Source organism: Syngnathus scovelli, chromosome 15 (genome assembly GCF_024217435.2).
Source record: "Syngnathus scovelli strain Florida chromosome 15, RoL_Ssco_1.2, whole genome shotgun sequence".
Lineage (NCBI taxonomy): Eukaryota > Metazoa > Chordata > Actinopteri > Syngnathiformes > Syngnathidae > Syngnathus > Syngnathus scovelli.
Window position 1 is genome coordinate 2,868,720 of NC_090861.1, and position 17,609 is coordinate 2,886,328.

General features: G+C 48.6%; 1 protein-coding gene across 2 annotated transcripts in view; it reads right to left on the minus strand.

Moving 5' to 3' along the window:
* tmem132e (transmembrane protein 132E) overlaps window positions 1-17,609 on the minus strand; it is a 95,009-nt gene that overhangs the window by 20,392 nt on the left and 57,008 nt on the right. Inside the window, exons 1-2 of one of the 2 annotated variants that reach the window (XM_049741741.2) lie at window positions 7,831-15,721; window positions 6,514-7,453 (exon numbers count right to left, since the gene is read on the minus strand). In XM_049741741.2, the coding sequence (XP_049597698.1) occupies window positions 6,514-7,453; window positions 7,831-7,909 (1,019 nt within the window). In that variant the 5' untranslated portion in view covers window positions 7,910-15,721. Of the gene's footprint in view, window positions 1-6,513; window positions 7,454-7,830; window positions 15,722-17,609 lie in introns of those variants that run through there. The other variant, XM_049741742.2, reaches the window with a different exon arrangement.

Below are 17,609 nucleotides of genomic sequence, written 5' to 3' on the forward strand. Positions count from 1 at the left end.
AACTTTGTTGCGTGCGAACTGGGAAGAGAACGCCAGACTAGCTAAACTCAAATTTGGAGTCTAATTGCGGCGGTTGACGTGTATTTGACACGAGCGGCCGCAGACGACGCTCAAGGACGTTTGGCTCGTGTTTACTCGTAGCCGGCGACGGCAATCAAGCGCAGTGGAGTGTGTTTCCATTCCACCTCCGGCGGCGGGGTTATTCCGTCTATCACGTCGCTTTGCCAGCTAAGTGGATTACGACAAACCTGTTTAGCGGCTCGAGGGGGAGTTTTTTTTTTTTTCCCTGGGCGGGGTAATGGATATAGGAGATACAAAATGACATGACAGTGAATTTTGATATAATGCATGAGCAGTATTTTACATGACTGAAAATGTAAAATGGCTGCTAAGTCCCATTTTGGAAATTTTCCATCTCGGGGGTGTACTCACTTTTGATTTTAGACATTAATGGCTGTGTTGGGTTATTTGGAGGGCCGGTAAATTTATGAAGATACAATAAAATATTTACAGAAATGTGAGGGCTGTACTCCCTTAGTGCGCAAAGCGTGTGCAGATCAGCGACGACAGCCACGGTCCGGACGTCGCGCGAACACGAGTGCGACGAGCGCGACGAGTCGGAAGAACATCCCGCCACCCCGTGTCAAAGTCAGCGCACGTTTTACGAGCTTCCGCAGCTACCGCCGCGACATTTACCTCTCACGCAATAATGAATGACTCGTTCGGTGGTCACCTGGCCACTTAAGGTGTTTCCGGCGGGGCGACGGACTGCCGCGCCGCCGCCCCCGGCGTTTTCACGCATGGGAGGGCTTCCGCATGCAAAGGTGAACGGCGATGATGCATCGTTGAGGATTCGCGCGCTAAAAGGTTAAGGCTGTTTTTAGAGCGGAGGTCGCAGATGAATATGAACATTTCAGACCTGCTGTTCCACTTTAGGAATTAATGAGTCTGTTTTTTTTTTTTTTGGCAAGATTATGCAGGCTAACTCCAACTAGCCGTCCTGTACAATCGAGGCTAAACAATTTATCCCGCGCTTGTGCCCTCGACCGACAACTGTTGCTACCACGTTTATTTTCGTCTTCTCGCGGTCCGACCGAGGCCCAAAAGCGCTTAAGAGAACTAACCGTTGTCAAATATTCTTGCTCGAGAATTCAATTTGCACTTCGAACAAGAAACACTAATTGCTCCCTTCATGTAAACGTGTAGCAATTTCCTTCAGGTGCTAATATCATCAACAAATGTACTCAGACAACTCACTAAACTTGCGCTTGTTGCTTGGTAACGTGAGATTTGGAAAATCCCAATTTGGCCTGGAGGGATTTTTTGTTGGTATTCTTTTCATATAAATTCAATAAGCTAACGTGAATTAGGATCAGTGAAACAACCGCGAGACGCGGCGTCACCCGGGTAACCGCTGTCGCGAATTAGCGACGTCGCGCCTATAAGCATAGCGGTCGGTAAGCATCTTCAAAAAGCCACTCTGAAATGTAAACGGGCTGTTCTCCCAACGAGCTGTTTTGCATAGGGATAATTTTATTCCTGAAAATGATTCGTCTCCATAATGCACACGACACACTTTGATCCGGCAATCGGGATGTCGGGGGATTAAAGGGTGGATGCAAATAGAATTAGCCTCGGAGCTTTTCAAGGCAACGGCAGGTTGCGCATGTTCAATGACGCAATGTGGGATGGGATTTTGGTCGGGGCTAATATTGGACTACGACAAAATAAAAAAAACAAATGGTCATCCCTGATAAAATGTCAAAATACGGCCAGCCATGATGGCTAACGAGATGCGTCAACGACATTAGCGCTTGCCAAATGCTAATGTCAGATCAAAGGGCCCACATTTTTGGAAACCAGCGAGGAAAAAAAAAAAAAGAAAAAATCAAATGCTGCTGGAATTGACACCTTGGAGGACGTCAACAAAATGTCCGTGACGGACTCCAGCTGGGAGGTTTGGCGGGAATATCCTTGGAATGATCCTAATTGAAATCAGTGTAACATAACAAGCTCGCCTTCGCTTCCGCAGGCGGCGGGCAGATACCGCCGCTCGGGAGTACACTTCTCTCTTGAGATTCACAAAGAAGCAGCAAAGATGAAAGAAGCCCCCCCCCCCCCCCCCCCCCCCCCCCCCCCCGCCCTCACTGTGTGGGTGGCTCCGGGTGGCGGAGACGTTACACAACCGCAAAGCAGATGGCGGCACAATTGCGCAACCGTTACCACGTTACGTTACAAACGAGACAAAAATCTTCATTCACGGGGACTTGAATAGTTTTTCTCAGTCCACGATTTGGTTTTACTAAAGTTATCGAGTAACCTCCAATTATTTTTCCCCGTCTTGGGACTTCATTTCGGCCGACGCAACGCTGTTCTCAGGGGCCAGTAAACTGCGCGTCTTTTGATCCGTGTGTACTGGATTTGAAGGAACAGCTTCCAAGAAGAAGAAAGAAAAGGCATCGACATCATTAAAAAGGAAAAAAAAAAGAAGATGAAACCTCTCCAACTGCACTACTATTGCCGCCCGCCTTGAAGATGGAGCCCACTGGGCAGCAACAATCCGTCACGCCGCCGTGTCCATCACAACATATGTCTCTCAGCAGGGGGTTTAAAAAAAAAAAAAAGGAATAAAATATGGAACGGCAGCAAGGAGGGAATGGAAGATACGGCACATCTCATCTGAAGGTGTCCAAAATAAACACACGACTTGACGGCGGGAAATGATCTAATGAGGACGGCGCGTGGAAGAGTTTCTAACACCCGGGGAACGCGGTCTCAAAAAATATTTTAAAAAAAATCAGATGAGACTCAATGCAATTCGCATTTCCCAAACAAATTAAAAATATGCAAAAGCCAATACAGAAAAATTCAAAAATACGTCCTCCCCTAAATCAATAACAAGAATTTGAATAGGTAAGAAAAAAAGTGAGCTCATCTTGCCCGTTGAACACTCGAAGGCATCCGAGACAACACGCGAGGTGACGGTGAGAAATGATCTGATTGGAACGAGAAGCTCCCGGGCCCACGCCGCGCATTCGGCCGTAAATCGCCGCCATTTCAGTCACGCGTCAGCTGACATCTCCTGTTTTTTTTTTTTTTAGTCCCACCTTGCTAGCACGGACCGCCGCGAAATCGAACCCAAAAACGTCGTGTGACCATCTCACCAAGTGAAATGATTGAGATATATGGCCGCCGCCACCTCCATTTTGTCTTCTCTTCAATAAATCGACAAAGGAGGGCGGCGGCGTCTCGAAAGGAAGAAAACAACCAAACGAGGAGCTTGTCATCCTGCGGCGCGAAGCACGCGGAGACATTGATTGAGCGCCACGCTATTAATTAAAGAATTTCCACAAAGATGCTAGTTGGCGACACGCTACTTAAAAACACAATCTCTATATTTAGCATCACTTACCTGACAGTGATTATTTTTCCCTCGGAACTGTCTGGAAGGCGTAACGCAATTACCGTGGGTGCAAAACAAGACATCAAGACGGGTTTGACTAATAATTCCGCGGCGGCGTTTATCAGGTCAAATCGATCGGCACGACTTTTTGGTGGCGTGCTTTCTATTTTACGTGAGGCCTCGACTTGCATCATCGATTCCATCCGATTGACGCAATCGTTAACTTTCAATTAATCGAGTTACGATCCCCTTATCGAACAATGCGAATATTTGTCGCTTATTTTAACGGCATTTTTTTGAGTGATTGCGCAATCCCGCCAACTTAACGACACAAATTTTCCGGCTCTGGAGTACACCCGAAGATGAGAAAACAAGAATTCTTGCCTTCAAGACATGATGAATCGATTCCCCGCACCAGCGCGCCGGCGGCGGAATGAGCATCGTAAGCTCTTTAGAGGCTCTCCTGACCTCGTCCTCGTTTATTGGAGATGAGTGCTGATAAAAATCAGCTGAACGTGGCGGCGCTCGATGTCTCCTGCGAGTCACGCAAGTTGCCGACGTTACTGCGGTCTCGGATGGTTTTTCTAAAGCGCAATCGCGCTTCTGATTGATAGCGCCAAGATGGCTGAAACCAAGTGGGTCAGCCACTCCTGTGAAGCCTTCGTACCGAATTGGGCCGTGAAAGGGGAGGGGAGGGGTCGAGGGGGCGCCAGGTTGGCTCTAAAATTGGTTTTCAGGAGCAACAGTCAAGCTGGTAAGCCCCTTTTGTCGAGTACAAGCGATACGTGGCAACTTAGCAACGTCAGGGAAAGACTTTGCCTGGAATGACCTGTGAGAAGACTTAAGCTCCTTATGCACACCTTTAATTAAGTCTCCATATGAAGCCGCTCAACTGGAAGACGAGTCAGCGAGCGCGCGGATGCTAATAATCGCCATCTTCATTTCATAAAGCGGTGACGGTGAGAGCCGTAAAACCAAAACAAAATATTCACATCAAGACCGCTCACAGATGGCGCTGACAGAATTTGGGAGGCGAGCCGAAAGCTCAAGTGGAGCCACACGGCGGCGGCGGCTCACGCGACCGCTAAAATATGTTTTGGGTGACGTGACAGATTGCGGACGACCTGGCCTCACTTTGTATGGCGCTCCCCCCCCCGCTCCCCCCCTTTCCGCCATCTGCCGCCGTCAACTTCGGCAGCCATGACGGAAAAGTACTTTCTGAAACAAAACGGTCCCGTCCTAAAAGACAAACTGAGAATAAGGGCAGCGAGAAAACGGAGCAGTGCAGCAAAGCGGAGACTGCGGAGCACGACCCTGGCCCAACGTTGGGCGTCACGCTGCGTTAACCGGCTTGTCGACCCCTACTGAGTAACATTCGAAGGAAGCTCGCGCATCCTTCTGCATCTTTGAACATTTCCCGTCTTGCATCTTTAATAGCCTTCCTCCGGAGCTCCAGGAACTTACAACCCAGATGGAGAGCATCAGCGCAGGGCCCGGTTTTGGCCCTTTGACTACTTTTGCTAGCTTGCAAAATAGTGCTTTGGCGCCATCTCTGCTATTATTTTCCTTTTTTGTCACGTTGCCGTCTCACACTTTGGCTTCCAATGTAAACTAATTAAGAAAAAGATGGCGGTCCCCATTTTGAGAGCGCCACAAGGTTGCTTCATCTCATTGCCTTGTAAACAAATCCAAAGTGCACTTCTCCATAAAACATCTGCTGTTTGGCTCTTATCGGTGGCTTACTGCCGAGGAAAAAAAAAAAAAAAATTGCCTGCACACGGGCAGCACTAGCGTTCCTTAGCACCTTATCGCGGCGGCAACGCTGCAAAACGTCAATGAACGCTTTGTTTACAGACGCACATTCCCCCATTAACGAAAAAAAAAACAAACGAACAAGACTTGCTGTTGATTTTCATTAATTTGGGCCTTAAATTTTCCTCTTTACTTTTTTTATTGTTAGCATAAATCACCATTAATGCCGAGCATGTCTGGGGGGAGAAACAATACTGCGGGCTTTTTTTTTTTTTTTTTTTTTTCCCTGCCGAGGCTTAATGAGTCAGCCAGGCTTAATAATTATTCAGCAAATCTGCGACTTTTAACAAGAGATTAGGCGACGATAACAAACAACGCCTTGGCGGGCTGTTACATCATCACCCACTTAGGACGCAGTGGAATATTTGAACGCTTCCAGTCAGAGAGCTTCACGCCACTGAAGGAACTCTCAAATAGTTGCGCCATAATTGGAACATTTATTTTAACTAAAGTGGAAAAAGAAATAAAAATTGAGATTGTTTGCTAGCCGGCAACTTGGATGGACACAAAACGCAATTATTTTAGATTTTTTTCTACAAATACAAATTTTTGTTGTTGTTGGTTTTATTAGCGCTAACGTGCTAATGTTATTATTAGCGCTAACATGCTAATGTGCTGGCAGGCAGCGTGCCAACGCGCTAACATTAGCGGCCCGTGCTCCGCTTTAACCCGGGCCTCCTCATCATCGTCTCTCTCGGCATGACTCAGCGTTTTGAGAAGAAGGGGGGAAGAAAAATGAGAAGGAAAAAGTGATGACATGCTCATTAGGCTCCTCGCTGCTAAAACAAAGCAACGTGGCGACGGATGATAACGCTTGAGATGAGCTTACATCGAGTTAGTCGCAGCCGCACGCACGACGGCGCCGCCGTTCATTTTTTATCGACTCGCCCGTTGTGAAGTCGCCACCGCGACTTGTACATCATGTAAACCTGCAGCTTGATCGTTTTTTTTTTTTTAAATGGGCTTTCCCGGCATTTAACGTTGCTATAAATATTGATTCAATGCAGTCAAACGTCAACGTGTACGGAAAATAATGAACGTTTCTGCTGTCTTGTGGGATTTTTATTCTCCGGGGCTCTTTAATTGGCTGCCGGCGACATTCTCCGTTAAGCGACGGCAGCAACTTTTTTCCAGACGCTTTGAATTTACAGTTGTTTTTACGAGTTGAAATATGTTTCAATCTTGTGCGTGCTGTTAAACGATGCGGTGGGACCTTGGGTTTCTTTTTTTTTTGGGAGGGGGGGCGTTGGGGCTGAATCTGGGCCACGCTGATTTCTGATTTCTCATGTGTGACTTACTTGAGGCTGAACTGCTCCACGGTGGAGTTGGGCATCAGGTACAAGAAGATCCTGAGCGTCTCGCCAGGCTTGAGCGGCTTCTCGGGCAGCCTGAGGAACATGTTCTTGTCCAGCTGCTTGTCCACCAGCGGCTGCTCCCGGCCAGCCTGATACAGGCTGATGCTCCCGATGCGGAGGAGGGGGTGCCGTGACGGGGGCTCCCCTCGGCCGCCCCGGGGGCCCGCCGCCTCGCCGCACTCGCCGTCCACTGTGGCCTCGTGCAGCGTGTAGTACAGCTCGGCCTGCAGGCTCTCGCCCGTCACGCCGTCCAGTAGCCCGTCCCCGCCGGAGCCCTTGCGGCGACCCAGCGGGGCCACGTTGGCGTTGAACCAGGACGGCGGCAGCTCCAGCCGCGCTAGGCACTGCGCCAGGTTGCCTTTCATGCGGCAGGACGTCTTGATCTCCCGCACGTCGCGGAAAGCGTGCAGGCGGACGCACGGCAGCTTGTCCTGCGCTTTGAAGTCGTCCCAATCGCGGCCGGCGATGTAGAAGAACACCTGCACGGCGGGGTTGTTGGAGAAAACCCGCGACTGGACGATGAAAGCGCGCACCTTCCAGTTGACCGTCAGCTGGCCGGGGATGTCCAGCGGGCCGGTCGGCTGGAGCAACTCCTTGGACAGCGTCTGGTCGCGGGCAAACGGTCCCAAGCTGATGTTGACCGCCGGGAGCTCCTTCGTCTGGAAAACCACAAAGCTCTCCGAGCGCTGCAGCGGGTGTCCGCCGCCGCCGCCGCCGTCGGTTCCTGACGTCCGAGCCACCTCGCGCAAGAAGAAGGCCAGCTGCACATTGGACATCTTGAAGCTGGCCGGCAGGTAGATGGCGGGCGGCGAGGGATCGGCCGTCGCCGGGGAGGAACCCAGGAGGGCATCGGAACTGGTCGGCGTGACTTTGCCTGCCAGAGCTGCCGGCAAAAAGAAATGAGAAATATTTGAAAACTATGAACAAAGATCACAACAAAACTCCCTTCTGATGACTTTAGTTATTGGACATTTTTCCCCTTTGTCGGTTTTAATGAGCATTTTTCGACTCAGCAGGTCATTTTGACATTTTTGCTTCAGTAAAACAGAACAGCGTGTTTAACAGAAATATAAAATGTGAGGCGGCAATACGGCTGCTAAGGAGCCAAGCATGCTGAAATACATCAAGACTGACATGTCCTGTCCATTAACTACTAATTGCGGAAACAGAAGACCCATACTTGACCCAAGCCGCAGTTTGGGCAAGCAAACATAACAGCCAAATTAGCATTAGCCACTTAGCATCCAAGCCTCAACATACTTATGAAAATGATCCAGAGGTGAGCGTGGAAACGCAACTTGCTGTCTCCGCGGTCCAAATCATGGAGGTAAAGTCCCATATTCCAAGTTTTACTTTGAAAAGCACATTCTTTTTTTTTTCTTCTTCCCTGCGTCCTCCCCCAAGGCAAAGCGAGTCCAACTTGACAACTTTCTTTGTTGCTGTGTAGCAGCAACGGAACCGGCCGGCACGCTGGCTTCCACTTTGTGATCTCCTCTGGCTTACGCAATCCACTCGGCTTCTTCGTCGTCGTCGTCTTCAACTTGAGGCTTTTAATTCCCGATTTAGGCGTGCGTGTGTGTTTGCATGTGTTGGCTTCTGGCTCCCACGCCAATCTGCTGTGGCTCCGGGTGCAGACGCCGGAGTGTAGCCACCCCCCCTCCTGGTGGGCCGTGCTGCAGACAAAGCGTCGGGACACCGCCCCATCCCAGCCACACCTCGTCTCTTCTTAGCCGCGCACACACAGACAGACGTGTGTGTGTTCAAGAGGTGGGGGGGGGGTGGGAGATGTTCCTCTAGGCAGTAGTCGAATGGTAGAAGAAGAAAAGATTAGGTAATTAGCCCCGGCTCCTCCTCCAACCCCGTGAGAATTCCATGAGAATGGAAGCATGAAGGGGGGGGATGGTTGGGGTGTCACCTCACACGCTTGGAATTCTCGTCTTAAAAGAAAAAGAATGTGTGTGAGTGCAGGGACCCCGCCAAGTGGCGAAACGACATCCAGCGTGTACAAAGTTGGGGTGGGGGGTTGCTGTCACTACTCAGCGTCTCTCCAACGAGGCCATTAGAAGGCGGGCGGCGTCGCCCGAGTTCGCCGGGCCAGAACAACACACATATTTGCATTGTCGCCGACAGGGCCGCAGTCGCCGAGCTGTTAGTTCAACAGGCTGCGGGCCCGCCGGCGCCTCGGTAAATAGTCATTAACGTTGGCGACGCTATCGGAATGCACGGGTTAGAATCTCTCTCTTAAAATATTTGTAGCGCTACCGTTCCGTCGAGTATCTGTCAGGGGGGGGTCGAGCTTCGCCGTCCTCGGCGTCATCCCATTAAGTGGCTTCAAAGCCGTGAATAAACGTCAGGTCGGGTGTTAACGCTTTTTGTAATGGCTCGCCCCGACCGGGTTGTCTCGTTAAGGCGTGGACGTAATAACCGATTAATTGATTGTTAAAGGATTAGCTTGAAATTAGTTGTTGATGAATTCGCCCTGGAAGGCGCCGAGGTGAAATGAGAGCGCTCGGGATAAAATAAAAAAAAACCACAAGGCATCCCCGCCGGACCTTGGTGGGGGTTTCACGTTTCACTGGAGATTGATATGAGGACGTGATGAGCGGGGCGGACATTTGATCTTGAAGAGGAAAAGTGCATCAATGTCTCGTCAGTGAAAAGGTCACGCCCAGATTGTGGAAATGGGGCCTTCTCTCCAGGCGCGACTTTCCCTATTGATTCTTTTTCTTTCATCGCTTTCCTACCCTTGCTCGGATGACACGTTTGGGTGGCTCAGTGGGGGGGGGGGGGGGGAGGGGGGACAAAAGGAGGAAGCCATTCATCCCGAAGTCGTTTGTCAGGTGTGACAGCGGCGAGGGCCGCGGTGAAGCGCCATGACGTAACAGGAGCTTGCTTTGGACGGGAAAAAATCTCGAATCTCTCGAGCCTCCTCGCAAAATAACGTGATACAGCGTGCGTTCATCCATCACCGATCGGACCGAATGAAATTAGGATCTTCCGTCAGCTATTCTAACGAGGACAATCGACGGCGGTGTTAATTAGCGCAGATGAAGGCTTTTCTTTCTTAGCGGCTTCTCTTTATAATGAAACATATTATACACAGTGCGGCTTTAATCACGCATAATTTGCAAGCTTGATAAAAAAAAAAAAAAAAAAAAGCACGAATATATAACCAGTGTGACACCAGCCGAGGGAGAGGGGAACTTTTCATCATTGAGCTTTTTATGTTCACCCATAAAATCATCCATAATTTATATTGACAGTCGCCTTATCTGGTCCAGTAAAGGCTGTTTGGACGGGAGGGGGCGGGGCCAAGACATAAAGTGATGGCGCCCCCGATGAAAGGCAACATCCATTATTCAAGCGATTCAGGTAATAAGACGTTTCATAACACGCTCCACATGATCTATTCGCCGGCCAGCTTTGAAAGGACGCCAAAACGTCGGCGGTTTTTACGTCGTTAGGTCAAATCAACCGTCGTCTTCGCAAGGACGTCGATTGAAAGGAAATGGATGGGTGAGGTTCTCGGCGGCCTTCGGGCGGCTTTTCTGGCTTCGTCGCATAATCGCGGCGACTCTAATTAATGTTGCATTAAGCTGATTTAGAGGTGAGGGGACACGCGCGACTAATTGAGACCCCTTGGGGGAAGAACACGTCTTTGGCCGAGCACTTTTTTTACGCTAGCGATTTTAGCTACGTTAGCGTGCATTCACGACAACATATGAGTGATAAAATTAGTTTCGTTTGGTAAATTCCCTTGAGGGAGTCCTGTAATTCACCCCAAACTGGCCAGGTGGCGCCACTGAGTCAGTTTCGGGGGGAAGGTTGGGTTTAAATTCTCACGCAGCCTAATAAACACGACATTAATTTGACTCTTTGGCACTTTTTATTTGGGAGCTGTGCAGCGCGAGGCCAAATTATTCCCAGCCCAGCTTTGGCAACGGTTACTTTTACTTTGAACACTTAATTGCAAACACAAATGCTTCGTTATTCTTATAATTTATGGGCGATCAGCTAAAGCTTTTGTCTGCGAACATGATCAGTTTTTTTTTTTAAAGCCTCAAGGCGAAATGAAAATGAGACCTCCTTGTGGCCCTTAGCGATACGATGATTAAAATTTAATATCTTTTCACATCAATAAGCAATTCCTATTTCTGATTGTTAGTGAAACGTTTAGACTGCTCGCTCGCGAGAATGTCAAAGCGTCTGTTCCTCACGAGTGAGGCTTTCCAAGTGACTCGGCCCGAGAGAAAGCGAGCTCTGTTTCCAAAACACGTTTTAGTTTGCGCCGCTGTTCTCACAGCGAGAGGGTTACACAACTCGCTACCCGATCACCATAACAACGAGCGACGGGGAAAACGTAAGCCTGGGAAAAAAAACAAGCGCTCGCCTCCACTTTAGAAGGATCTTGAGACAATGTACCAGCAGCAGATTATGGAAATGTTGTACTTGGAGGGGATCAGAATCAACAAGAGGCTTTAATGAAATTTCCAGGAAGGGAGGGGCGGAGTTGGACTAAGCAAAGCGTCTCTACGGGAACGTCATCCATCTTTTTACGTGAGGGATTTCCATTAAAGAGGAGCGTCGTAAAACATCAGGACGTGTTAAAAGTAGCCAAATGTGTCGACGGCTATTAAGAGAGACATTCGGTCGGCGGGATTTGAGAGTTAACTCGTAAAGTCCGAGGCGGGGTTGAAGGGCCACCTTGGTTTGTGATGTCACCAAAAAAAGTTTGCTGGCATTCTTGGACACCAAACAAAAGTGTCAAAGGTTAATTCCATTTTAATTTGTTCCAGTTTATTCCATTGCGAACAAGTGCTGCCTTGTGCATTGACGCTCCGTGAAGCCAAAACACACACACGATACAGTGTACACACACACACACACACACACACACACACACACACACACACACACACACACACACACTGCAGTCACGTGATCTCTACTGCACTTTGTGCTCCCGGCGGAGCCTCCATTGTTACTCGAAATGGTCCGTATGAAAAGAAACAATCCAAAGTCAACGATCTCACGTCGGAAGAAAAACAAGCCCCCCGCCATTAAATATTCACGCGGCAAAAATGCCGAGGCTTATGTTTTATTGATCGAAAGAACAACGGTGTGTGATTGTTTTTCTTCAAAGGCTTAAATGGCAAACTTTTTAAACGGCTCGGAAGCGTACGGAACATGCGCAGCCCCCCCGCTAGCCGCCGAACCATCCCGAGGTTAATGGAATGTAAGAGGTTGAGTGCCGGGCCGTCTGGGGAGATTCCAGGTTGGAGAAGTGAAGAGCTAGAACTTCGACAACGAGCGAAGTGAACGCGAGAAGACTTTGAGAAGATTCGAAATAGGGCCCTGGGAAAAGCATCATCTCACACCTGTTTACAAAACAACACTTGTAAAGTACCCAACATGCTAACTGCTAATAAGTTCCAGAAAGCAACTCGGCATTGTTGCCTTTGAGCCTATTTTCCCCGACAACAAAAAGCTCCCTTTGAGTTTGTCACCCGCTGAGCGCGTCTTTGCGACGAACTCCGACGTGCATAACGATGAAACGGAGACGGCTCTCGCAAAGTCAGACGGCGCACATCAAAAGAATCTAGCTAACCTCCGCCACCACGCGTGTGACGCGCTGAATAAACAGCACTTGTGCTTGGGGAGGAGTGACGAGGGTGCGGGAGAGGCGGATTACGAAGCCGCCGCAAGTCACTCTTTGTCACCGTGATGAAAAAAAAAAAACCCAACAAGACGGGAGACGGGAGATTAGCCACCACGACGTTAGCCGTCCGCGCTGTCTAGCGGCGCATCCGGACTTCACGCTACAAAGACGGCGTTCTTTGAACACGAGGCCTTTTTTACATATTCACCGCAAATATACCTGTCGTTCTTCGTGGGAAGGCGAGTCGTTAGCATATCATTAAGAAGCTTCTTTTTGTTGTTTTCAACAAGAAGAAAGACAATTAATTCTGGCGCATTCTACCAAGTGATGGATGAAATACATTCGAGAATAAATCGGATTGACCAAACAAATGGAACCCTTAGGAGGCCTTTCACACTGCCTGCAATATTTTTCCAGGGTCCGGAATGAAGGTCAACGACACTGAAATGGGGTTGCAAAAATCAAGGCACCCTCGCAATTCTTCTGCCGTCGGCAACAAAGTCCGGCTGGCCGTCCGGCGCCTGCATCGGCGCCATACGAGGATTGACACAACAATTAAATCCCGTCACGTTTGACTTCATCCTCCATTTGTCGCCGCCTTTTAAGGTTTTATAACCGCCGTACAATAAAGCTAGGTAAAGAAAGCGCGGACGGGTGGTGTTCGGACAACGGGGGGCGCTGTGTTCTCCGCGAGACATGCCAGAAGTTTGTCAGCTCCTTTTTTTTTTTGGTGCTGGAGTAGATCTCATTGATGAGCTCCCAGGAGTCGGAATTGAGGAGAGAAACTGGGATGGGCGCATTAATAATTCAGACAAACGGCATCGCACGGGCACACGAGTGAAGACGCTTGTTGGAGTGTCTGCAAATTTGTTTCGACACCAACCGCTAATCTTGAGCGCTAACCTTGGCGGTAACCGGACGAACCCTAACATGAGTCGAATGACTCAACCAGACTCTCGTTTATCCCAAAATATAACATTTTAGAAGATCGTTGTGAACAAGTTCCCGATTGGTTGAACGTGATAATCGCACAACTTGGAGGGTCGATTCCGAGCTAGCAAAGCTAAGCTAACAACGACAACGCTGCTCATTGACACCGCCGATCTTCGCTTGCACATTTTTTTGCATTTCAGCTCAGAGGGTGTCAATCTTTTCGTAAATCAGCATTTTTTTTTTAGAATTTGACGTCGCTGACCGCAAATTCCCGAGAGGTTGGGCTTCGTTCCAAAAGAGCCGCTAAGTCATCCGGTGCAGAGTTGGAAATAATCTGATAATGCACGCCTCGGAGGATTACAGGCCTCCATATTGCCAGGTTGGTGCGGTTGGAAATCAACTCATCCTAAACCCCCCCTCCCCCCCTCCTTTCTAGTGATCTGCATGCACACCGCCGCTCGCTACGTTTTAAGCGGCGGCGCGACAGAACTGGACATGACGAAGGTGTTCTAATTAATGTCAACATGAATCAGGAGCCGCATGCCATCCCAATTTAAACGGCGACATTTTGTCATTTTAATCAGCCGTCTCCGGTCTAGACAGACGAGCTTTTTTTTTAATTGATGGGTTGGAACGCACGTTTTGCTGACTTGCATAAAAGCCTGACTGAGGGGCGAGGCTTATTTTGCCATTTTGCTTTTTCTTTGACTTTTGACTCTCACAAAACTTTCCTTCGCTCGTATCTTTTAAACAAAACCAAAAAAAAACGATTTTCCGAGTTTTTTTACTGAAGCTGTTTGTAACACGGCAATTTTTGAACTTCTTTTTAATGGCTGTATTTTTTTTTTGTTCTATTAATTCTGCAAATATATTATGCTTGCGAGAAATGTTTTCATTGAGAGGAAGATAAGCATCTGCTCATTTCAACGACGTTATTGGAAGAAAGCGACATGGGCGTAAATAACTACAGGCAAGCGGCTGTCTGGTAGAGATACTTGCAAAAAAAAAAAAAACAACGGCGCCATGTCTGTGTTTGCCTTTCACACTTAAAAGGATTTTTGATGGACTTACTCGGTCGGCGTTGGGCGAGCGGGAGCGCTTGGCAACTTTGGGGAAAGTTGCGCATCCACGCAGAGGTTACGCACTCTTACGTTAGATGCCGCTTGTTTTGATTCAGCCCGATTTAAAACGAACATGTAAAAAAGCTGGCAACCATTCAGGGGGAAGTCTCCGATGGGACGCCTTTCATCTGAGCCGTGCAAAACAAACTCACAAAGTCAAAAAGTTCAAAGATGGAATTTTTTGCGCGACACTCATCGGCAGAAAAGTTCACGATTCTGTCTGCCCTGATGCGTGTTTTGATTTATTTTATTTTTTTTATATATCTTGGAATCACTATCAATTAACTTTAACGCCTCCGTGTATCGTGCAACCTTGATATTACCGAGTAATAAATTGTGCGTGTGTGTGAATTCTTTAAATAGGTCATTCCAAGAGTCACCGGAACTGCTGTTTGTCAGCAAAAAAAAAAAAAAAAAAAACACCTCCAGCATTGCGCCCACCCGCCTAAAACCTTGCGTATAAATAGAAGTGATGAGGCGCAGAGCTTTGAATGGAAGCAATTGGTTCAAGGCTACCTTGGTGTCATTTTTCTTCATTCGCTCAGTTTGAATCTTTTGAAAATTTGATGTCAAAGTGAGCCTCGGTTGGGAAGCGAAACATTAAAAAAAGAAAGACGCATCAATGCGAGCTAGCAAAATGCCTGCTCAACGTTACTTCTTGTTTTTTGAAAGCCCCTATGATTCGGTGAGCTCGAATTCCCTTGGGGTTCAACTCTTCCATTTTGGTGACATTTTAGTCATTAACACACACCCCGAATTGAGATATCACAATACCGCGGTTAAGCGACTGGGTTTCTGACTCGTTAGCTGTCAGATTTTGGCCAAAGCGCCTCGGCAAACAAAAGGGATTCTCTCTCGGCGTGTAAATAAATGATAAGCAAACTTATTTGGGGCTGCTTCCTTTGTTCTGAGCCCGTCAACAGCCCGCCGTGCCCACGCGACATGACAGTGAGTGACACAACTGAGAACGCCGTTGCTTTAAAAGCAGCCAAAGAAGCTCGAGCGGGGGTTCTATTGACAGCCGGGGTTGAAGTTCAAAGATGCCTTTTTTTAAATATAAATATTTACCGCACTTCCTCGGGCTGTCATTCACAGAGAAAGAAAATGCGTTCAGATCCCGGGGAACAACTCTGCGGAGCGGCCACGTGTCGGAAAAGTAACGATGCTAGAAACGGGAGAGACAAAAACGTGCTGGAGCTCTCAAGATGCAGACGCGCAACGTTGTGGAGCGACGGAAAAAAATTAACAGCATTGAAAGTTGCAAAATAACACAACATTGTGCTCTCCACAACACAAACCTGGACTGACCGCATCGTGTCACATTAGCATTGTGGTCATGCATCATGCCCCCTCGCCCCCTCCCCTTCCTAAACAATTGTCGCCGTACAAACATGGTGGCAGAAAGTCAAAGAACAAACAAAGTGGTCCGGCTGTCTAGATGTTGTGACACCCCCCTCCCCCCGCTGTCAGGTTGAGTGTCAAGCTCATTGCGCCGGCAGAGAGGAGCACCTCGTGTCTGTCATCGCCCAGCATGGCTGACAGCTGCGTCGGCGGGCCGTCAACGCCTCGGGTGGGGTCAGCCGGGTCTCGCGGACCCCCGACGCCGAGCCGGGTAATTACAGTGTTTGCCCAAAGGCCGCAAGGACAGGTGGGCTGGCGAGCAGGCTGAGGAAGACGGCGGAATTATCGTTGGAAACGGTGATTATAAAAAGTCGACACACCCCTGTTCGACTGCCTTCTTTTTGTCGGCAATTTTAATCGTAGACTTTGTGGATGGATGGGGTCAAACGCTCAAAGTGCTGCTACGGCTCAACTGGCGTTTTTTGATTTGCAGTCAACATAAACCGCAGCCGCTATTGAAATGCGAACCACGGCCGGCTGACTCCAAGCACGCCGCCGCTAATCAGGAGTGCCGTAAGCGCCCCTCCCTCCCTCCCTCCCTCCCTCCTCCACCTTCCCCACAACAATCCGCCTCCGCTTGTAAGCATGACGTGCTATTGATGTGTTTATTTACCGGCCATGCTCGGGGTTATGACGCTTCATCATCATCTTGTTTTTCTAACCTCCTACCTCGTCCTCCTTTTTTGTCCCCCCCCCCCTCCAGCCTTCCCTCTCCATTGCGCGCCTCATCAGTCATGCGCTTGTTGCGAGCGCCGCTCATCCCTCCTGTCGCCTTGACTCGTCTCTATTCAGATCACTCGCCTTGCTTTTGGCAGCCCCCGCCCCCTCCCCCGCCTCCCTTGTGGATGGCTCCAGCGTCCCCACCCCGACGCCCCCGAGGACGTGATGGAAGCTCGGCGGTCGGCGTGCGTGCGATGCGCATCCGTCGGCCTTGTCAAGATGCTTCGCCGGCCGACACGGATGCGAGGCGCACAAATGCATCAGCGCCTTGAAAAGGACAGATTCGAAATTATTGATACATTTAGAAAAGATCACCATTTGATCAAGACAATTCTGAGGATATTCTTGGCCAGGGTCAAAATGACCCAGAGCATTACATTTAAGCTTTACTTCCCTCGGTGTGCGTTTGATCAAATATGTCAAAGTTGAAAAGAAAAACCGTTCGCTTTTTAACCAACCAACCAAACTAACCAAAAAAGCAACAATGTTCACGGGTCAATGTGACCCACTCAAACCTTGCCTGTAATAATCTAATTCTAGAGAGATGCAAATATATTTTACATCATTTAGAAAAAAAAAAACATTTTGAAAGTTTGTAGAACAGGTCAATTTGCCCCGCCAGATGTTAATCAAAGCCACCAGTTGAAGAATGAAAGCGGCTCATACCGTGCTTAATTTAATTCTCTGGCTGTTACTTGGCAACAATGTTCACGGGTCACCGTGACCCGCTCAAGGTTTAATCATCAAAAGGAGTTGAGCGATATGCAAATATTTTGTAAGCAAAGTAAAAAAAACAAAGGTAAACAGAAGAACTAGAATTCAAAAAGAAATGTTTTAAGATGATTTTTCCATTTTCAAATGAAGTCAACGACCATGAAGCTGTAAAAAAAAAAAACATACAGAAGCCTCACTGTAAAACAAAACAAAATAAAAAAACACATACGGTCGGTTATCTAGCGGTAGGAGTAATTCATTGCGGCGGGTATAAGGACGAGACTTAGCGCCCTGCTAGCATTCCACCACTTGAACCCACTTGGCCGCATGATTGCTTGAAATAATGGCGGAAAATGTCAAAGAGCCGCCCTGCCGCCGATCCTGCTATAAAAAGATAAATATCCCGCCTCCAGCCCTGCGCGCTGTCGACCGGCGCCACCCGCGCTCGCTAGCATTTTGTCACGCTATTGTAGGCTGTGGCCTTTGTCGGC